Source organism: Salarias fasciatus, chromosome 16, assembly GCF_902148845.1.
Source record: "Salarias fasciatus chromosome 16, fSalaFa1.1, whole genome shotgun sequence".
In the NCBI taxonomy this organism is placed as follows: domain Eukaryota; kingdom Metazoa; phylum Chordata; class Actinopteri; order Blenniiformes; family Blenniidae; genus Salarias; species Salarias fasciatus.
The window spans coordinates 24,794,738-24,812,847 of record NC_043760.1 but is presented as its reverse complement, the minus strand read 5'-3'; the positions used below and the strand labels follow the sequence as shown (position 1 = coordinate 24,812,847).

Sequence of the window (18,110 nt, the reverse complement as noted above, 5' to 3'; positions counted from 1 at the left end):
AAAAGTTAATTTAAAGAGAAGTCAGATAAGCCGTCTTATTAACAAGCTCACTGCTGTTTGTGCGTGCATCACATCTGCTGACAACCCACTGCAGTTTGGACACCACAGCTTTTCTCGCTCACTGCTGGCAACTTACTGAACCGGCAAAAAACCCAACATTTCCTGCGTGCTGGAAGAAATTTGTTGTCATCTCTTTTTTTGGCGTCCAAACCTTTTCAGTTGTTTGTACTTTCATGAGATGGCGTACGGTTTTCGATCTGCGGCGCTGCTCTTCTCCCCACTCCTGTTTTGGTGGGAACAAAAGTGATGCCATGTTGTTCTAAGCGAGAACAGAATGTGTAATAGTGCCAAGTAGCTGCGGAGGGAACTCTGGCGAATTCATTTTGGTTTTTCAGGACTTTCTTTCATACAAGCATCTGGATCTGCTATTGTTCCCAGACTCTCACTTCGCTTCGGGTTTAAGAGAATTAGCTAAAGCACTCTTTTTAAATATTAATCCTTTGTGCTTGAAGTGCTGAATAATATTCATTTAACCATCCTTTTTTTTTTTAATGAAATAACCTGTCCGGGAAGAAAATTTGAATGTAATAAAACTCCCTGATGTGCTCTGGTAATTTTGATCCGTTTATTAAACCCGGCTCCTGCTCTCGACACGCAGCTCTGTTTCTACAAGCCCTCTCTTCTGATGAGAAACAAAAGTGTGTGTGAGGGGTCAGCTGTGCCAGCTCCATCGGCAGCTGCGAGATTTCCGGCCTCGGCTGTTGTGACAGGTCCAAGAACTGACGCTTTGCTCGCTCTCTTTCTCACAGCCAGGGAATGTATATGATAAAAGGGCCCGGTGGGGAAATGGGGGCTTATATATGTGTACATTTTGATGACTTCCAGCATAATGCGGCTGAAGAGCCGTATTTTATCTATCAGTGGATGTTCAGTTGGTTTGAAAACTACTCTAAATGTGCTTTGCAAGCCAAGGTTGTGGAATGTGTCCTGCAACATCTTGAAGGAATGCTTCGCTGACACTGAGAGCGGAGTGTAAGTGGAGGAATTGTGCGGGGTCACGCCGAGCCAACATACACAACCAAGGCTGAAAATTGATCAGCCTGACAAGCTTTTAACCTTGAGACCGTCTCCAACGCCGCCGTCACGGGCGGCTCCTGCGTCCGCGCGCTCGAAAACATCTGCCGTTATCTCTGATAGCGCAACAGTGACAACTTAACCCGAGCAAGAGAGCGTTTCTGGAAACGTCCCTCGGCCCGGATGCCGCTGACCCAGATCCCGACAGCTGGGCCTCCGCCTCTGGCTCCGGCAGTCTCCTTGGACGCCCGAACACGGCGCACCACAGCAGATGTTCAGACCACCTCCAGCAAACCCTCGGTGTAGGAGGCTCGGACGTGGCGCTTGCAGTTCCACCGTTTGTCTAAGCGAGCGGGGAAAGAACAATAGGTCTTTAACCTTTTCTCCAGCTAGAAGTTAAACATTTACATCCACCTACGCCGGATAGGTGCTGTGTTTAATTGCGGCTGCTGCTACTTGAAGAGGCGGCTGTGTTTTGGGGGTTGGCGGTCGGGTGGGAGGGTTACCAGACAGGAGAGTGGTTGCAAGCTTCAGAAAGAAAGACCCTCTCTGATAAGATAAGTTCAGTGTCAGTGGAAGATTCGAGATAAAGACGTGACACCACTTTTTTTTTCCTTTCTTTTTTTTTTTTCAGTAGATCTCTCAGAAGCTGGAAGCAATTACAGACTTCTCCAAGCAGCAAAGAATGTAGCAGGCGTTCACCGCACCCTTTCAAGAGGATACTTTTTTCTTTACAGGAAAAAAAAAAAATAAGGAAATAAAAAGCCAAGAATTTCAGGCTGAAGGCCCTGTGGTGTGGACTAAACATAACATATGACCCTTCTTTTCCAAAACTGCGGCACTGTTTCATTTCAGTGAGAAAACACTGGCAAGGACAATTTTTCAATGTGTTGGTTTAACCACAAAGTGTAGCTAGCCGTCTTGTTAAATCACATATAAATGTGTCTTCAGCCTTCAGCTTTGCTTTAATGTTTTGTCATAAGTCTCATATTATAAACTCACGTTAAAGCAGCATATAATGATGGAAACGCAGGCCAGGACACTTAGACGTCAACAGTGTCTTCATGAACACTATCAGCCAGGAAATTCTTCAGCTGTGTGCACATTTTACTCAGATTTCAGTCATTCTATCAAAAACACACAGTTTGTTTGTCTGATGCACCAGGAAGCTGAACAAGGGTGACAATCGATCCTGCTGTTGGCACAATCATGAACAATGCCCAATAAAGCTGCAGCAAAGTGAGTAAAGGAATCAATTCCGGGTCGCTGCTCACAATGGCCCTATATATGTTTTGCCAGCTAATCGTAAATCACACTAAACGTATGTGGCTGCTCGTCGGTGCTTACAGCATATACTTCCTACACTTTAGTCGCTACATGTGATCATAATGAAAAAAGGACACGCTTTTCTTTGTACCCTCGAACGGCGTTAATGCAACTTGAGTTGAAACCTGAAGATAAATGACAGCGAGCGTTAATTGGTTTGCGACTAACGTGTTCATTCATTTCGCTGATGTTTGGATTGATTGTGCGTTGCTTAGTTTATGGGCAGCATGCCTTGGGGATGAAAGCAATTAAAATCTTGAACCTTTGCCATGCTTGGGGCAGGCTACGCTTTCATCTTATTGTTTATTGGCAGAATAAGAACTGTTTCCTACTGTCCTAGTTAGGAAAATAATTATTGTTACTCAGATCAGCGTGCGCGCTCTAAAAGACAATCTTGACGCTGAAGCGTGCGCTAACTCAATTAGACGTGTACATTCAGATGATAATTATTGCCATTTCTGAGGGCTTAATTGCAAACATAACATAGCAAAGATATTTCGCTTTTGTTTGCGTGAGCTCTATGATCTGATGAGTGCCGTTTGGAGAGCAGCGCAGCATTTATTGTGAGGATGTATGCTGCTGTGTATTAAATGCAGCCATGCAGCATAGCCCTGGAGACTGATCCCATCTGTTCAAGGCCTGGCTGGTTAGTTAGGAACTCATCAAAATGTGGTCCCCAAGGTTTGTGCAAACTCCCCCCCACCCCCCCTTTTTGTCTCTCCATTTGTTACCTCTTTGTCTTATTGCTGAGAGGGTGGGGTGCCAAGGGCAAGAGCACAACCCCAGAAGGGGGGTTGATGGGCCCGACCATTAATGGAGACAGTATCCATGAAATGACCCAGTGGAAGTGACGCTTCCTGGGCATGTTTTACGCTCGTATGAGCATACGGCTGGGGTTGTGGTAGGGTGGGGAGCTTTGGCAATGAGGAAGGGAGCATGGAAAGGGACTAGCCAGGATGACACTGTATGTTTTGTTTAATCTCTCATCCATGTGTTCCTGAAATGAAGAACTGAGCTGTCAGTGGGAATATTGCGTATTGCTGCCGTGCTCCAGAGGATCACTGCGTAAGTCAGATCCGATGCTTATTTTTGTGAGTGCTGAGTCTACCAGAAATACCTTGATATGCTCCAGTGAGCGGTTTGTTTGGTGTGAGGCAGCTTTTGACCATGTGCCCTCAGTCGTCCTGCTGATCAAACAAAATGCGAGTTTGAAAATGTTGACTTATACTTTTCTTTTCTGCATAGAGACTATTTGCACACCTCGGATTACATGCATATTTTAGTGTCTCTTTGTTCTGTGTGAATCAAGTTTGCTCTGTGGCTGAAAACCAAGGTGAAGCTTGTAACATGATGATGATGCAGTTTACAAATGTCTTCTCACTTGTTCCCCTCAGAGAAATCCTATTTCTTTCTCAAGCATCAAAGTTTATATAACATTCAATTTCACAGCCTGTTTCAGTCTAACTTCTTATCTTAGCTCATTCAGGAGGTTTTTCCTGGCCCTTTTCAGGTCTTTTTTTCCAATTAATACAGCTTGATGTTCCAACCGTCAGTGAGAGAACTGCCTCAGGCAGCAAATGGCCTTATTTAGTGAGGATGAATATTCATTTGTTTTGAATAATTATTCCAACAGTGCTGTTATTTATTGATAAGGGAATATATGTACAGTATAATGAAGCAGTTTTTTTTTTCCCACAACATATTCTTAGTAGGATTACACAAAAAATGTCAGCATCTTGATTCCCTCTTATACGTTTGTATTAACAGAAAATATAATGAATATTGTCTCCATGGTGTCTGGAGGCCTCGGCTTTGTCAAAGTAGATAGATTATCACATAGCTGTTGCCAAAAATGTGTGTTTTTCAGAACACTGTCTTTGTTTTGACACGGATGCAGGCTACCAAGGAACAGGGATATACATAAATAAATGATTTTGATCGATTTCCCGGACCGGGAGCCACAGAAACTATACAAATCAGTTTGGTTTCCAGTGGGCGAGGTGGGGACAGTTGTTAAAACCACAACCCAGACGGGTTCTCTCTTTTATGGAATGATTAAAACAGAAACAGACATTTTTTTCCACTTAATGTTTATTACAGTTCAGAAAGGGGAGTGACTTCTGACTGACCCTGGAGTCGTGAGGGATTTTCACCTTTAAAAGCACTGGCTTCAAATGTCAGCATGACGCTGAAATCCACGGCAGTGTCTTGAGTTTAATGGCATTTTATTGCACCGAAATGAAACCCAGCGTGAGAGTAAGTAGTGAAGTAATTATTTCAATGACAGTTTGTGAATGTATACTGCACTGTACAGCCCCGGGGCAGGGGCAATAACGCCTTCTTGTTGATGACTTGCTGTCGTAAATGAGTGGAAAAGTAGTGTACATCTATGGGGCGATGTGAGAATAATGTGGCTTTGCTGCCTGTGAATAAATTTGTGTTGTGCTGTTTACAAATCCATTAGCGTGTTGGTAATTTGTAGAGAATGAGCCAAGCTTCGGAGTCGCGCTGGAAGTGAGTCTTAATTTGCCCATTGTTTCTCATTGCTTGCCAAAGCTGAGAATTTAGCTGCGGACACTTAGGGGGGGGGAGTGACCTCCCTCAGGTATTGTTGCCTCACAAAAAGTGTCTTTACACATTCCTTCTCCTTACAAAATGCAGCAGACTTGAGGCTGGCACGGGATGCTGGACACGGCCGGACAGTGACAGACAGCAGTAGGCTTGACTGAGAAACAAACAAGCTGTGAGGAGAGAGCTGAAGGTTTGCCAGTGAAAAGATTAGAGTGGCATTTGGCTCGAGTGCCGGGATGCATCGTTGCTCATGCCACACTGTCATGGCAACTGAAGCTTTTTTTTTTTTTGCCTCCCTCACTGTCCCCCCCTGCTGAGAGTCCAGACTGTACCAAAGGGTCCTCTGAAGAACTTCTGATTACCAGCGCTGACCCTCACGTTCACCTGGTTACTCATGTACGACCTAAATTACCTTTTCCTCTCATTCCGCAGCATGAAATAGACCTTCACTGTCACATCTGATGACTCACTCATTTCAATGGCTCTATGCTCTTGTAAATGGCATGTAAATGACCGAGCGGCGTGATAGTCTATTATAAATCTGCATGTAGCCTCAGCTGAGCAGTCTTTACAATCCCAGCAATTCCAGAGCTCCCATTTGTCATGCAGGGCACCTCTGCTCCCCGGTGACCAATCAGGAGTGCTTCCCCGACGGCTGAAAGCGCCCCCACCACCACCTCATCATCACGTGTGATTGACAGCCTCCCACAGGAAGGAGGGGGGTTATTTACCTCCTTATGTTCTCATGGGACTAAGTTAATGATCCCAGCCAACAAAATAATACAAAGAGGGAAAAGCCTGAGAAGTCGGCGCCTGGTTGAACCATTTGGAGCAGTTTCGGCTTCCTTTAGAAAGGATTAGAGAAGAAGAGGCTGTGTGAGGAGAATTTCAGAGATAGCAGTGAGACAGATGAAGCAGCAGAACCCAGAACAGAAAGTAGGAGCTAAAGGGAGGCTTCAGAGGAAAGCCGGTGTTTTCAGAAAAATCTCTTCCTGGGCTTTCTTTCTGTATTCATCTGTCACCCTGACTGTGGACTGTCTGGTTGACTTTCTAGCAGGCTGAGAGGTAAGGCATGATCTGTATTTCCAATAGATAGCACTTTAAAAACTCCCTTTAAATCTTCCCTTAGACTCTTCAGTTCAACTTTGGATGAGCTGTAGCAAACTCAATTAAAACTGCTTCGCTGTATTTTTGTCACGACACTTAAGATGGACTGATCTGCTGTTTAGGAACGGCAGGGAGGTGAGGATCACACTGTAAACAAACAGGAGAGATATTGTTCTGCAGTGATATATTTGCAGTAAACTTGTTTGTGTACTTAAACGGCATACGTTGTGTTGGCTTTGCATTTGCATTGCATTTTTTAAATTCACCATGCACCTTAACACACCTGAGAAGAGCAGTTGTTTTACTTTTCCTTCGCACTTCTTGTCATATTCTTTGGAGCCCTGCAGGCTGAACTGAAACACAAAAGACTCCTGGCGGGAGCTTGGGGTTTTAATCCATATCACTCTGCGCCTTATGTGCTGTGGTTACGTCCCATAACATAAACAACTGCTCAGAAACTTTCTGAACAAAGACTGTAGTTTGATTTTGACAGCAGGGTCATTGCAGGTAAAGGTATCTCTGTAAACAGTAAACTCAAACCCAGAGTTAAGAATCTGATCAAACTTTAAATCAGCGCCTCCATGTGCATGCCGCTCCTGTCGGCCAGCACATGCTTGTGTTGGGAGCATTTTCCTCGCAACCAAAGACTGGTGAACAGATGCCAACAATGTGAAACAACTTTCAGCACTATCTAAGTCAGCTGTCGGAGCCACGCTGCATTCCTGTACGTTTCCATTTCAGTGAATGTGCCCACAAGAAGAAAGGGTGTGATTCTGTACGGGACAAAGTTGCCTCAGAGTTTAAAAGTTAACCAAAGTTATAATCTGAGTGAAGTTTCCTTGTTTAACGTCTTTGGTAATAAACATGATAATTGCCAGCATTGCATTATGGCAAAGACGGCTGATCCAGTTTAAATGTACTTTATCTTTAACTGTGACAGAATGAGATCTTTTCCACAGACAAATCGTCACTCTTGTCTTGTGTGGAGAGAATAATGATGATTGATTTCTGTGTTTGCACCATGCACTTCATTTCATTTGTATTGAATCTCGCCTTGAGCGTGAAACAGATTGAGCAGGGCAATAAAGTCAAACATGGATTCGACAGTTCAGATTTTGCCTCCAAGTTACTTCCAAATGTCATCACTCCACTTACTCTAACAGTCTGCACTCACTGTCGATTCACAAAAACGTGTCTTGTCGAGTGTGTACTTGTGTGTCTTTAAGGATGACAATAAGGCTTTGTTGAGAGTTATGGCAGCAGGCCATGCTCTGATAGCCCAGAGTGATAGACCACAGCAGCAAAAGTCCTGCCCCTCTCATTCCATTGGCTAATGCAACAATTTGCAGCCCACTGCTTCTGGATGGGATAGGTAGAGTTCTCAGCGAGGGAAGAGAAAAGGATAGAAAGTTTTGATTCTCCTGCCATTTTTCAGGGGACTTAGAGGGAAGGGTGAGAGGGTCAAGAATCCACAGAGAGCAGGAGGAATGAGCCACTTTGCTTAAAGTTCAGAGCACTGCAGTGGATCAGCTTTGCCGAACCTAAATATCAACAGTGACTGACTTCAGAAGGTGGCACTTTCCTTCTCCTGCTTGTTTATGGCTGTAACCATGTGGCAGGTAAGTCAGAGGTCGTACTTAGCTTCACCCTGTACTCTTCTTGTGGCCGCCCCTCTGTGTTTGTGTGGGTTTTTTTTTTTTTTTGAACCAAAGCAATGAGTCACTCTGTGTTTCCAAGCCTGCAGGCTGGGATCTGTTTTAATGCTAACGTTGTTTGGCCTGGTGGTGCTCACAGATTCCTTCATGTTCTCAACTGTGGATAATATTTGAGGAATAAGATGAGTAAGTGAGAAGGCCAGGGGGGATTTTGTAATTAAAAAGCATTGGGGTTTGTGTGTGGGTGGGGGTGAGGGGATTACAAAATAGATTTCAAGCATTAAAGCAGCTATTTAATATGTTTTGCCACATTTAATACAGATGTAAGCGTTTGCTCTGCCCGAAAGATTATATTCGAAACTGATAGATTAAGAGTGTGTTTGAATATTACTAAATATATAATTACAATAGGTCAATTATTTCGGTTTCTTAGTCATCAAAGCAGTTTTGTTTTCAGGTTTCGCTTGACCCTCACAGCACTGTGAAAGATTAAAAAGAGCCCTTTCATTCATAATCTGGCAGCCTCATGACCCTCAGCATACCTTTTTGCTCCACAGATAAGATAAAAGATACTGACGTCGCCCTCCTCTGTAACATCCACATGTGCTGTGGCGGCACATCTGGACACAGTTTGGGACAGGCATGCCTGCATAAAAGCAAAGTGAAGCTAATGAAGAGTAAAACTGGGGCACTGCAGTTGAGTCTGCGGTCTTCCCTATTAATTAGTTACTTATCTTGTTCTTGTTTGCAGAAATGTTAGACATCTTCCCACCAGAGCGCTGCCTGTGATCTCAAGTGTGACAAACAGATATCAAGCCGTTGCCTTGGCAACACATGTGGAGGTCTTTACAGTGTATAGGAGCTTTCGACAGTGATTTTAATTGAAGGATAACTACGATTTATAATTGATCATTAACCACTTTTACAGTCGACCACGTTTAATTTTCCCTATTCTTGGCTCAAGTGGAACTTTTTTTTTTTAATTGGAAAAAATGTGTTGGTTTTATGCTGGCAACAAAGGGTGGATATTCCATGTCACTGTTAAAGGGGATAAAAAACAGCCAGCAAAAATCTTATCGGAGGGCAGGGGGCTTCTGGAGAAGATCTAGTTCTAAGAAATGTTTACTTTATGTGCATGAATTAATGAGGAGATAATGACACACTAAACATTGACATAAAAGCTAAATGATGATTTCCTCTGGTTGTGTATTTGTTGGACAATTGTTTGTTTTTAAAAAGAGAAGAAGGCTCACACACACACACCACATGTTCCCTCTCGACAGCACACCTCTGATGACAAACTCATGAGCTGCAGTTCACTGGTCCACCACATGATGTCGCTCTTTGAGTGTTTTCCACGACATCAAGCCACAGTATCTATTTCACCCCTCAAAACTGCTCTTTCTTGCAAGCAAGAAAGACCTGTAAAAATCAGCCTTATGGAATATTATTTTGGTTTTGAATGAAACAAGAAGTGTTTCAGTTTCAAGTTCAGTGAAAAAAGCTTTTTTTTTTTTTTTTTTTTAAGCATCAGTTTTGGTCTGTGACTGAAAGGGTTCGGCCACATATTTGGAAAGTGACATTACATGTGAAGTTCCTGTGGTTGAGAGACGGATACAGTGTTTTCCCGTTGATGCCACCTGCCAAGCCGCAGGCAGGAAATGAGATTTTGGTGCAACTTGTGCTCCTGACCAGGATGACCTGTGCAGGCGGACATTAAACGGGGAGACAAATGGAAAAAGAACCTGCTGAACCGACCTCCAGACCTTTCTTTCCTTTACTGACCGTACAAAGAAAGTCACTGCAAATGTTATGCACTCTCCAGGCTTTTGATCAGACTGAGGCCTAATGAACATTTTAACATACCTTTGCACTCTGCAAGCAGGATCAAGCCAGAGGTTGGATTAGAACAGGATAAAACTGATGATACTGTTCTTCCTTACCACAGGATCATGTTTGAAGGATGTGTTTTAAATTCGGGAGCTGAAATGTTTAGATTTCTAATTAAGTTGTCCTCGATAATCATTTAAGTGAGACTATCAGCGGCTGTTGGTCAGGGCCAGGCTCCATTAAGCTAATCTGGGTAATGTGTGCAGCTGCAGATCAGGTAGATTTGTCAGTCTAATCAGCTGGCTGCTGCTGCTGCAGCTGTAAATCACATTAGGAGTGAGTGGGCCGCTGCTGAGCTGGCTGCTTTAGGGAGCAGCAACAGGCCACACATTGGTCACAGTTACGCTGTGAAGACAGGATTACAGATAAATATGTTAGGTGTCTGCCCCAGGAAAGAAGACAAAGAGCAATCACACTCTTTCAGCTGCTGAATGCATGGTTCAGAGCTATCATTAAGGGTGATAAAAGACCATATCCAAAAGGATTAGAAAGTGCTTGAGCAGGAAATTGTCTCCCATATCGGAGACATTGTAATTGTTTCATCTGTAAATGACCCATTACTTCCTGATCAAATAAAACTCCAAATGTTTAGTCAGTTCATCATTTGTCAGAGAAGCATACAGTCGAGGGCATGTGTCACACAAATGTCTATCCACTCTTGCTCAGCACTTAAGTATCCTGATTCATACTTCAGCTGTGATATGGTACAAACTGCCAACTGCAATTAAATGTCAGTTTGAGCTGCGCTCTTCAGGCAAGGCACTTACACAGATTCTGCTTCAAGCCACTGAGCAAACGTGTCCGTTTGAATGCGAGAGATAAAAGGATGGTTTTGTGATAAGAGAGTCGGCTTGATGTGCGATTATGATTATAATATATGCCGAGATAGGCTGCTGTGTTATTTTCTTATCTTAAAGTTTGCATTACCATTGTGGGATTATCTGATTGTTGCCTTGGAGGGATTCGATTTGTGCAGGGGTGGAGCAGTAAGGGGACGGGTGAGAGGGCCGTGGGATCTGATTGGCCACCCCATGTGTCTCCCTCATTTGTCATTGGTTTCAAGTGATGTCAAACATGTTGTAAATCTGAAACCCTTGAATTAAAAACAAGAAATGTAGCCTTAATATGACAGTACCTTCAATAAGGAGTGTATTATGATTTGACTTTGTGGACATTTCTCATAGTGAGAATATCCCTGGTCTTACTGTAGGTATTTTTATCTGCATAGTTTGAATGTTCTCTATATGCATGTATGTGCTTCATGCACAGGATGAACTGGTGGATTTATCTGTATAAATGTTTTTTAATGTGAAACTTCACAGCAAAATCTTGCCTTCGGTAATGGCTGAACAAACAAAAATAGTATTGCAATAGTGTCTAATATCTCAGAAGAAACAGATGTTCCATCTTTATTTTGATGTTGAGAGTAGAAAAAGTCATATGCAGCCTCTTTGCAATGTGAAAGGATTAACTTACAACAAAGAAATGAAGATAGATGAAGAAATTAATGCATAAGGTGGTCCCCCAAGTTCTCCTGTTGGTATCTGGGTCAGGATGTGTGATTTTAACTCGCAGGCCTCTGGAGACTCGTACAGTCAAGAGAGAAGAAAGGAAACATTCTTTATAGATCCCCTTTCTGGAAATTACTTCTCCACTTTTAACCCACCTTATTTGTAGTTAAAATTAACGGCACGTACTGGGAGCAGTGGGCTCTTATAGATGTTGGGGTCAAGGGTCATGCTCAGGGTCCCATAGTGTCAGCTGTGGGATTTGAACCTGCAAACCTCCTTCTAGGTCACTGTACTGTCAAGTAGCAACAATATATCAGCAGCACGCTGTTTATCATTACGGGTGTATTCCCATATTGTTCTGGACATGTGATCTGGCTGAATGCTGTGTGATTTTATTGACGGGATCTTCACAGATTCTGTTCTGGATAGACGGCAGATTGACATGTATTATTTTCTTCTGACACACATTTAGAAAAAAAAATTCTGTTAAATGTGAACATCTAACAAAAGAGAGCGAGGCTTAATGTTACTTTAAATTCATTCATGGATGCTTGTCCCTGTTTTCCAACAAAGCGTTCAGTGGAGGCTATGCCTTCTCTTCCTGATGGCTTGGATTCCTCCCGGATGATGGCAGTGGCGTGCGATCCCAGGGAATGCCGGTCGCATTCCCATGTGCATCCCCCAAGCAACGCAGCCCGTACCCGCAGCTTTGTATGAACTAGCGAGTCTTTAATATTTACAGTGTGTATCTGTCTTGGAGAGGATAGTCGCACTGGGGACTCCTTTGAATGACAGGAGAATTCAAACGGAGCGCAGCAGGGGTGTGTCTGGAAACAGGGGCACATGGTAAACAGATGGCATCTCTGTGATTCCCACATGAGGACCAGCTGGGACAAATGTAGATGTAGCAGATGATGCTCCGCTGTGTCTGTCTTTATTTGCAGGCTTGTAGTATTGGTTGTGTCTTTCAGTTTTTTTGCTGAGAGATTTTTCTGCTGTTTTGCAGCCTTAAAGTAATATATTGTTGGAACTCTTTCACACAAGAAATCACAAACTTGTGAGAGCATTGTTGATGCAACCAACAAATCCTCCGTCATTTTGTTTGCCCGATGCTGGGGGAACTGTGGACCCCCGTCCCACGTTACGGATGAGCTGCCTCTCAGGCTCCCTCTCATCTTTATTTGTGTCTTCAGCCTTTCTCTCCGAATCCCGCAGGGATTTTCCAAGGAAAGTTCCAATCCACTGCATTGTGCTGCTTTGAAGCAGAGGGACAGTCACACAGGAAACCTGAAACTGATCCTAACCCCCTTTGAATGTCTGAATGGGCAGGGCTGGGAGGACACTGACCTGCCTGTGAGGATGCAGGCTCAGGCTCTGTGTGATCCTGCGCCTCTGCTTATTTGCTGATTTTGACCCTCTCTCTCGTACGCTGGCTCTCTCCCTCTCGCTCTTGCCGCTGTCTGCTCTCTCTCTCTCTCCCTCTCTCTCTCTCTTCCAGTGTTGGCCAGAGCTTCCAGCTGTAGGTGGAGCTGGCTTTCCTGGAATTGTCGGGCAACTTTTCCTGTTGTGCTTGCTACCGCTTGCTCAATCTCATGCCTAATGACAGCTCTGCTGCAGGATTACTGGGGCTGTGAAGACCCGTGCCGTCCGGATGCATATCCCTACAGCATGCTGGAGTTTGTGACTGGTGCATTTGTTGTTGTAAACATGTTTTCATGACTCAGGTCAGAAGTTTTCCTTCAGCAAAAATGTCTCGGCAGTGCAAAGTGGGGCGAAGTCCATCGGTGGGTAAAGTAAACTGTATGAATGGAGAGTTTCAGGAGTGCGTAATGTTCTCGAGTCTGTAGTACACTTTGCAGGAGTTCTGTTTCTACAGTGTCATTTTACAAGCGCTTTTGTAACTTCAGGATATGCTATCACAGACACGATGACTTCAGAGGACGAGTGTCTTTGCATTGCCTTTATTCCTTTTTCTTTTTATCCAGGACAGCCTGTTTAAATCGGAACTCTAACCTGTTTGACGAGACCTGTAACGGCAGAATATCACCGCTAATAGCGTGGCTGAAACGAGGCTGATATCCTATTATGTTCCAAAAGGAAAATCGTAGGAGTAAAAGGAATGCAGGAAAAGTGTTTATTTTTGTATGCAAGAGTTATATAACTCTGAAGAGATTAATGCATCACTCAGTCAAGAAGTTGACACTGATAAAATATTCACTGGAAGCATGATTGAGAATTTGACCTGCTTTTATTGTATTAAAATTGTCATTCCAACCATTAAAAACACAGTTTTGAAAATCCATTTTGCTGAAGAGTGACGAGTTTGAATGATGAAGAGATTCGTTCTTAGTTTCGAGACACCTGCATTTGTCACGTCATCGATGAAGAACAGAATAGGAAACAAACAAAGGCCCACGGATGCATCATCGTCACATGAGACGGGCACAACAATCGCTTCTTGTACTGTACTGTACGGCGGGATAACTGGATGTCTGTGTTGATTTGAATAGAATGGAAAGAACAAACCCAGGTCTGTCACTCAGATGTAATTGCTGTATCCTCCCAACTTCAAAAGGCTACTTGTGTCCGATTGTCCAGATAATGAGCTTTTGCCTTTTTCACACATAATGAGTGGAGGTAGAGAGTTCACATGGAGCGACGCTGTGAGCACAGTATGTCCACTCGCAGCTGGGGTGTCTGACTGGCTGGGAACAAAGGCTTAGTGTCTGTGATGGTGTGGAACCCCAGCCATCAGCAAGCAGGCCAATAGACTTCTGCTTGGCTGAGTTGTCAGTCCTCGCTGGCCTGGTGGCCCACGGTCTCCCGTGTAGAGGAGAAAGCACGCAGACAGGCTAGACGTTGCCTGTGCCAAATTAAAAAGAGCCGCTCCTGCATTCTTGAAGTTCAGCGAGACAGATCGAACACCGGTCTGATGCATGTTTATGCATTATATGATAAAATGTTGTTGCTCCAGGATTCTCCCACTTGCTTGTTGCAGTTTTCCCAATTTGCTTCATCTCCATAATCATACATCTGCATATTATTTATTGCATAATAAATGTATTCATGTTGATGTTTGAATGGAAATTAAAATGAAGCTCAAGATAGAGATGAATAACTTTTAATTTTTTTTTTTTTTATGAAGCGTTCAATAAACAAGACAGAAGATGCATAATGCCAATTGTATTCTAGTTTTCTGTCTGGGCATCGGAACTGCTACTGATTATCATTTCATCCTGGGTAAATAGTGTTTGGAACAGAACTGAGGGAATAGACAACATCTTGACTCCCATCTAAGAAAGTGTGCAACCGCCCACATATGTTTGTGTTTCTCTTCACAGATAGCTAATCGGCTTCCCTGGATTTCGCCTACATTTCCTCTTTGTTTTGCCTGAAAATGGAAACACTGGAGTCGGAGCTGACCTGCCCAATCTGTCTGGAGCTTTTTGAGGACCCGCTGCTCTTGCCCTGCGCTCACAGCCTTTGTTTCAACTGTGCTCACCGAATCCTGGTTTCCCATTGCACCCCCAGCGAGTCCATTCAGTCCATCAGCGCCTTCCAGTGCCCGACCTGTCGCTATGTCATCTCCCTCAACCAGAGGGGCCTAGAGGGACTCAAACGCAACGTGACCCTGCAGAACATCATCGACCGCTATCAGAAGGCGTCTCTCAGCGGACCTAACTCTCCTAACGAGACGCGGCGCGCGCGAGCCGTCCCCGACAGCAAAGCCATGACCTCCCCCGGCGGCCGGGTCCAGTGTCAGTTCTGCGAGCAGGACCCCCCGCAGGACGCGGTGAAGACCTGCGTCACCTGCGAGGTGTCGTACTGCGACGAGTGTCTCAAGGCCACCCACCCCAACAAGAAGCCCTTCACGGGCCACCGTCTGATCGAGCCCCTGCTGGACTCCCACCTGAGAGGCCTCATGTGTCTGGAGCACGAGGACGAGAAGGTCAACATGTACTGCGTGACGGATGAGCAGCTGATCTGCGCGCTGTGTAAGCTGGTCGGCCGACACCGAGACCACCAAGTGGCCGCTCTCAGTGACCGATACGACAAACTCAAGGTAAGACGTCGTTTGCAGCCGGAGGGAATGTTTGTAGATTTATGTTGGAATGATAAAACATGAACACTGAACACATGGACACGTCTCAGTGTGAGAGTTGCACCATCTGTTAATGAATTTAGCTTTTTTTGGGCTTCATTGTGGCAGTTTAGACACATGTGCAGATTGTTTACTTGTATTTTTTTTAAACAGACTGATGGGAAAATTTCTACTGGCTAACTTTATGATGCGTTTTATCTGAAACAACTGCTTTGTAAAAAAAAAAACAAACATGTTATTTTATGACAAGAGGGATGTCATTTGCATTTTTTGAAGTGACTGTTAGCTTTAAGCAAATCTGCAGTGGGCACTTCAGAAAGTGCATAAACTTCCCAGGATCATCAGAGTGAAATGAACTCTGCAAAATGACTTCCTTACCCAATTAATTTTTACAGTTATGCCTGAGTGTGTGAATGGGAAGCTGTTTCTCACTTGGCCAGTCTTAAATGTGAAGGCACTGGGGCCAGACGCTGCCTTCACAGGTTCGGGTTAAGTGAAACTGCTTGCTTTCAGCAGATGGGTTGACATCAATAAGACATGAGAAGATGCTCTTAGCCGGAGCCTAAAAAGGTGGTTCAACTTTCCTTTCATTGTAAACTCCAGCTTCTGTCATAGAAGATTTCAGCTTGCAGCTTCATATGAACGTTAATAGCTTGCCATGAAGTATTTGTGCTCAGGAGCTCTATTGTAAAACCTTTAGCGCAAAAAAAGTAGTAGGATCAGTGAACACGAGGGAGCGAGGCTTCGTCTCTTAGATCATCACATATCTCCAGTTTGAATTTTGAAGTCTAGAAGTCAGCAAGATGAAGCTTTTCAATTCAAAGTTTGCCCAAGTGTATGCCACCATTTGTCCAGAGAGCTGCATGGCAGAGACTGCATGGAGAAAAGAGAGCGTCCTCCTTTTATTCTTTCCACAAACACTCAGAGTCTTCATGCATGAGTCACAAAAGGTTGGTTTTATATATCAGAAGTAACTCTCAACATCCCTTTGTGCCCATTCCTTTCTTTCACAATGCTCGGTCACAGTGGAATTGGGATGCAAACAATCTTTTGCAAGCTTTTTTTCTTTTTCTTTTTTTTGCAATCGTAGGTCAGGGGACCAGTTTTAACCTCTCTCTTTTGTTTGATCATGCTGTCGTTGTGCAGAAATCTCCTGACCGCTTTCTCTGTGTGGGGCGTGATCATTCTCACCAGGAGGCAGACCAGGTGATCAGCATCATTTCTTCGATTACACATTCAGGGCAGATTTGCTGCATGGATCTGCCTGAAAATGAATGGCGCCTTTCAAGAAAAAACAAGCCGTGAACTACATTGTGCACAGACTGGCCGAGGCGGGCCATTGACAGGGAGTAACATGAAAGTGCCATGTGGCCTTGGTGGCTAACAATGTAGTCTTGAGCCTGTTTTGTTGTCATTGTTTTGTGTGTGTCATGTCTGCCCCTGCACCGTTGGCTGTCTTTCAATAACATGCTGCAGATGGCTATACTTCAGGATTACAACCTTGTAGGGATTAATTCAGAATTAATCACTCGGTTCTCTTTTGTGTGATTTCATACTGGCTTTCTAATAGACAGTTATTTATTCTGTTGACCTCATATTACTTGCACTCACTTGCATTGTTTCAGGGCTTCAAGTGAGAGAGGAAACAGCACTTCCCATCTTAGAGAGAATTTTTTTTCCTCGTGGCATGCGGGGCAGAGCTCAGGTGGGATGCAGCTGAGCTTGGTGATAGTTGTTGTTTTTTTTTTCCAAACATATTGTTTACAGCCACAGTGCCAGACGTGTCGCAGAAATTTCCACACAAATGGATAGTGCTACATTATAAAATGTGTGTGTGTGTGTCTGTCTTTGTGTGGGAGAGACTCGGTGTTACCTCTTCAGCCTGATTTAAGCATAATGTGACATGAGCCCAGCTCACCATCATCTCTATAAATATCCATGCTTCATGCATGTTTGATGCATTCCCATTTAAGGTCACAGGAGAACCTGGAGCATTCAGGGAAAAAAAAAAAAACATTTTGCCAGTCAGTCGGAGCTTTAATGTAAACACACTAAACGGTCATACACACTGGCATCTCCAAGTCTGACCTCATTTCAGACTAAATAGAGTTGAAGTGTTGGGGGGGGGGGGGGGGGGGGGGGGAACTCCCAAGCACATGAAGAACATGCAGCCCGGAGAGTCGGAAATTAAATTAAGACCCAGGTCCTTTTCTTTTCTTTTTTTTTTTTTTGTGAAGTGACAGTGCTGATTAGAGTTGATGTATTTAACATTAATGATCGTTTGCAGTGGTGGGACTACTTACATTAATTATTTTGTAATAAGCCTTTTAAAAATGGGGCTAATAAATCATAGATTAATTCAAACACTAAATAGCACCCTTACTTCAAACACCATTCAACTTCACATACATCATCCTTTAATAGGACTCTCAATAATCATTTTCTTGGCATCAGTATTGATTTTGCATCCGGGCTGAAATACTTGATGTTTGAAAGACAATTAAATCCTACTGGCCTGCAGCATTGTCCTGGAAGATCAGCTCGTCAGAATTTCACAAACTAAAAGCATTTTTCTATTCTATTATAATAATATGAAAAACTGTCTCTGGAACTACTATATGAATAGGTCTTTGCTGCCTGTTAAGCAGAGGTTTCCATGCTTTGTGCATCAGACCTGAGAAAAACCTTGGAAAGATATGATTCTATAATACGTTTGTTATCAGATGTGTATTATTGGATATCATAAAGATATGTTGAGCATTGTCAGCACATCATAAATACTGCTACACTCAATGCATCTCAGGAAAACTCTGTTATAATGCTGGATGTCCTTTCTGTTGGGAACTGAAGCAGTGATTCCCACAGTCAGGCTCA

At 43.7% G+C, this 18,110-nt stretch overlaps 1 protein-coding gene across 6 annotated transcripts in view; it reads left to right on the top strand.

The window, feature by feature from the left end:
* The window catches only part of mid1 (midline 1), a 30,584-nt gene that overhangs the window by 537 nt on the left and 11,937 nt on the right, over window positions 1-18,110 (top strand). For 2 of the 6 annotated variants that reach the window (XM_030111662.1, XM_030111657.1), the window contains exons 1-3: window positions 7,505-7,697; window positions 14,476-15,197; window positions 16,383-16,442. In XM_030111662.1, the coding sequence (XP_029967522.1) occupies window positions 14,532-15,197; window positions 16,383-16,442 (726 nt within the window). In that variant the 5' untranslated portion in view covers window positions 7,505-7,697; window positions 14,476-14,531. Of the gene's footprint in view, window positions 1-5,796; window positions 6,037-7,504; window positions 7,698-12,662; window positions 12,919-14,475; window positions 15,198-16,382; window positions 16,443-18,110 lie in introns of those variants that run through there. The other 4 variants (XM_030111659.1, XM_030111660.1, XM_030111661.1 and 1 more) reach the window with 4 other exon arrangements.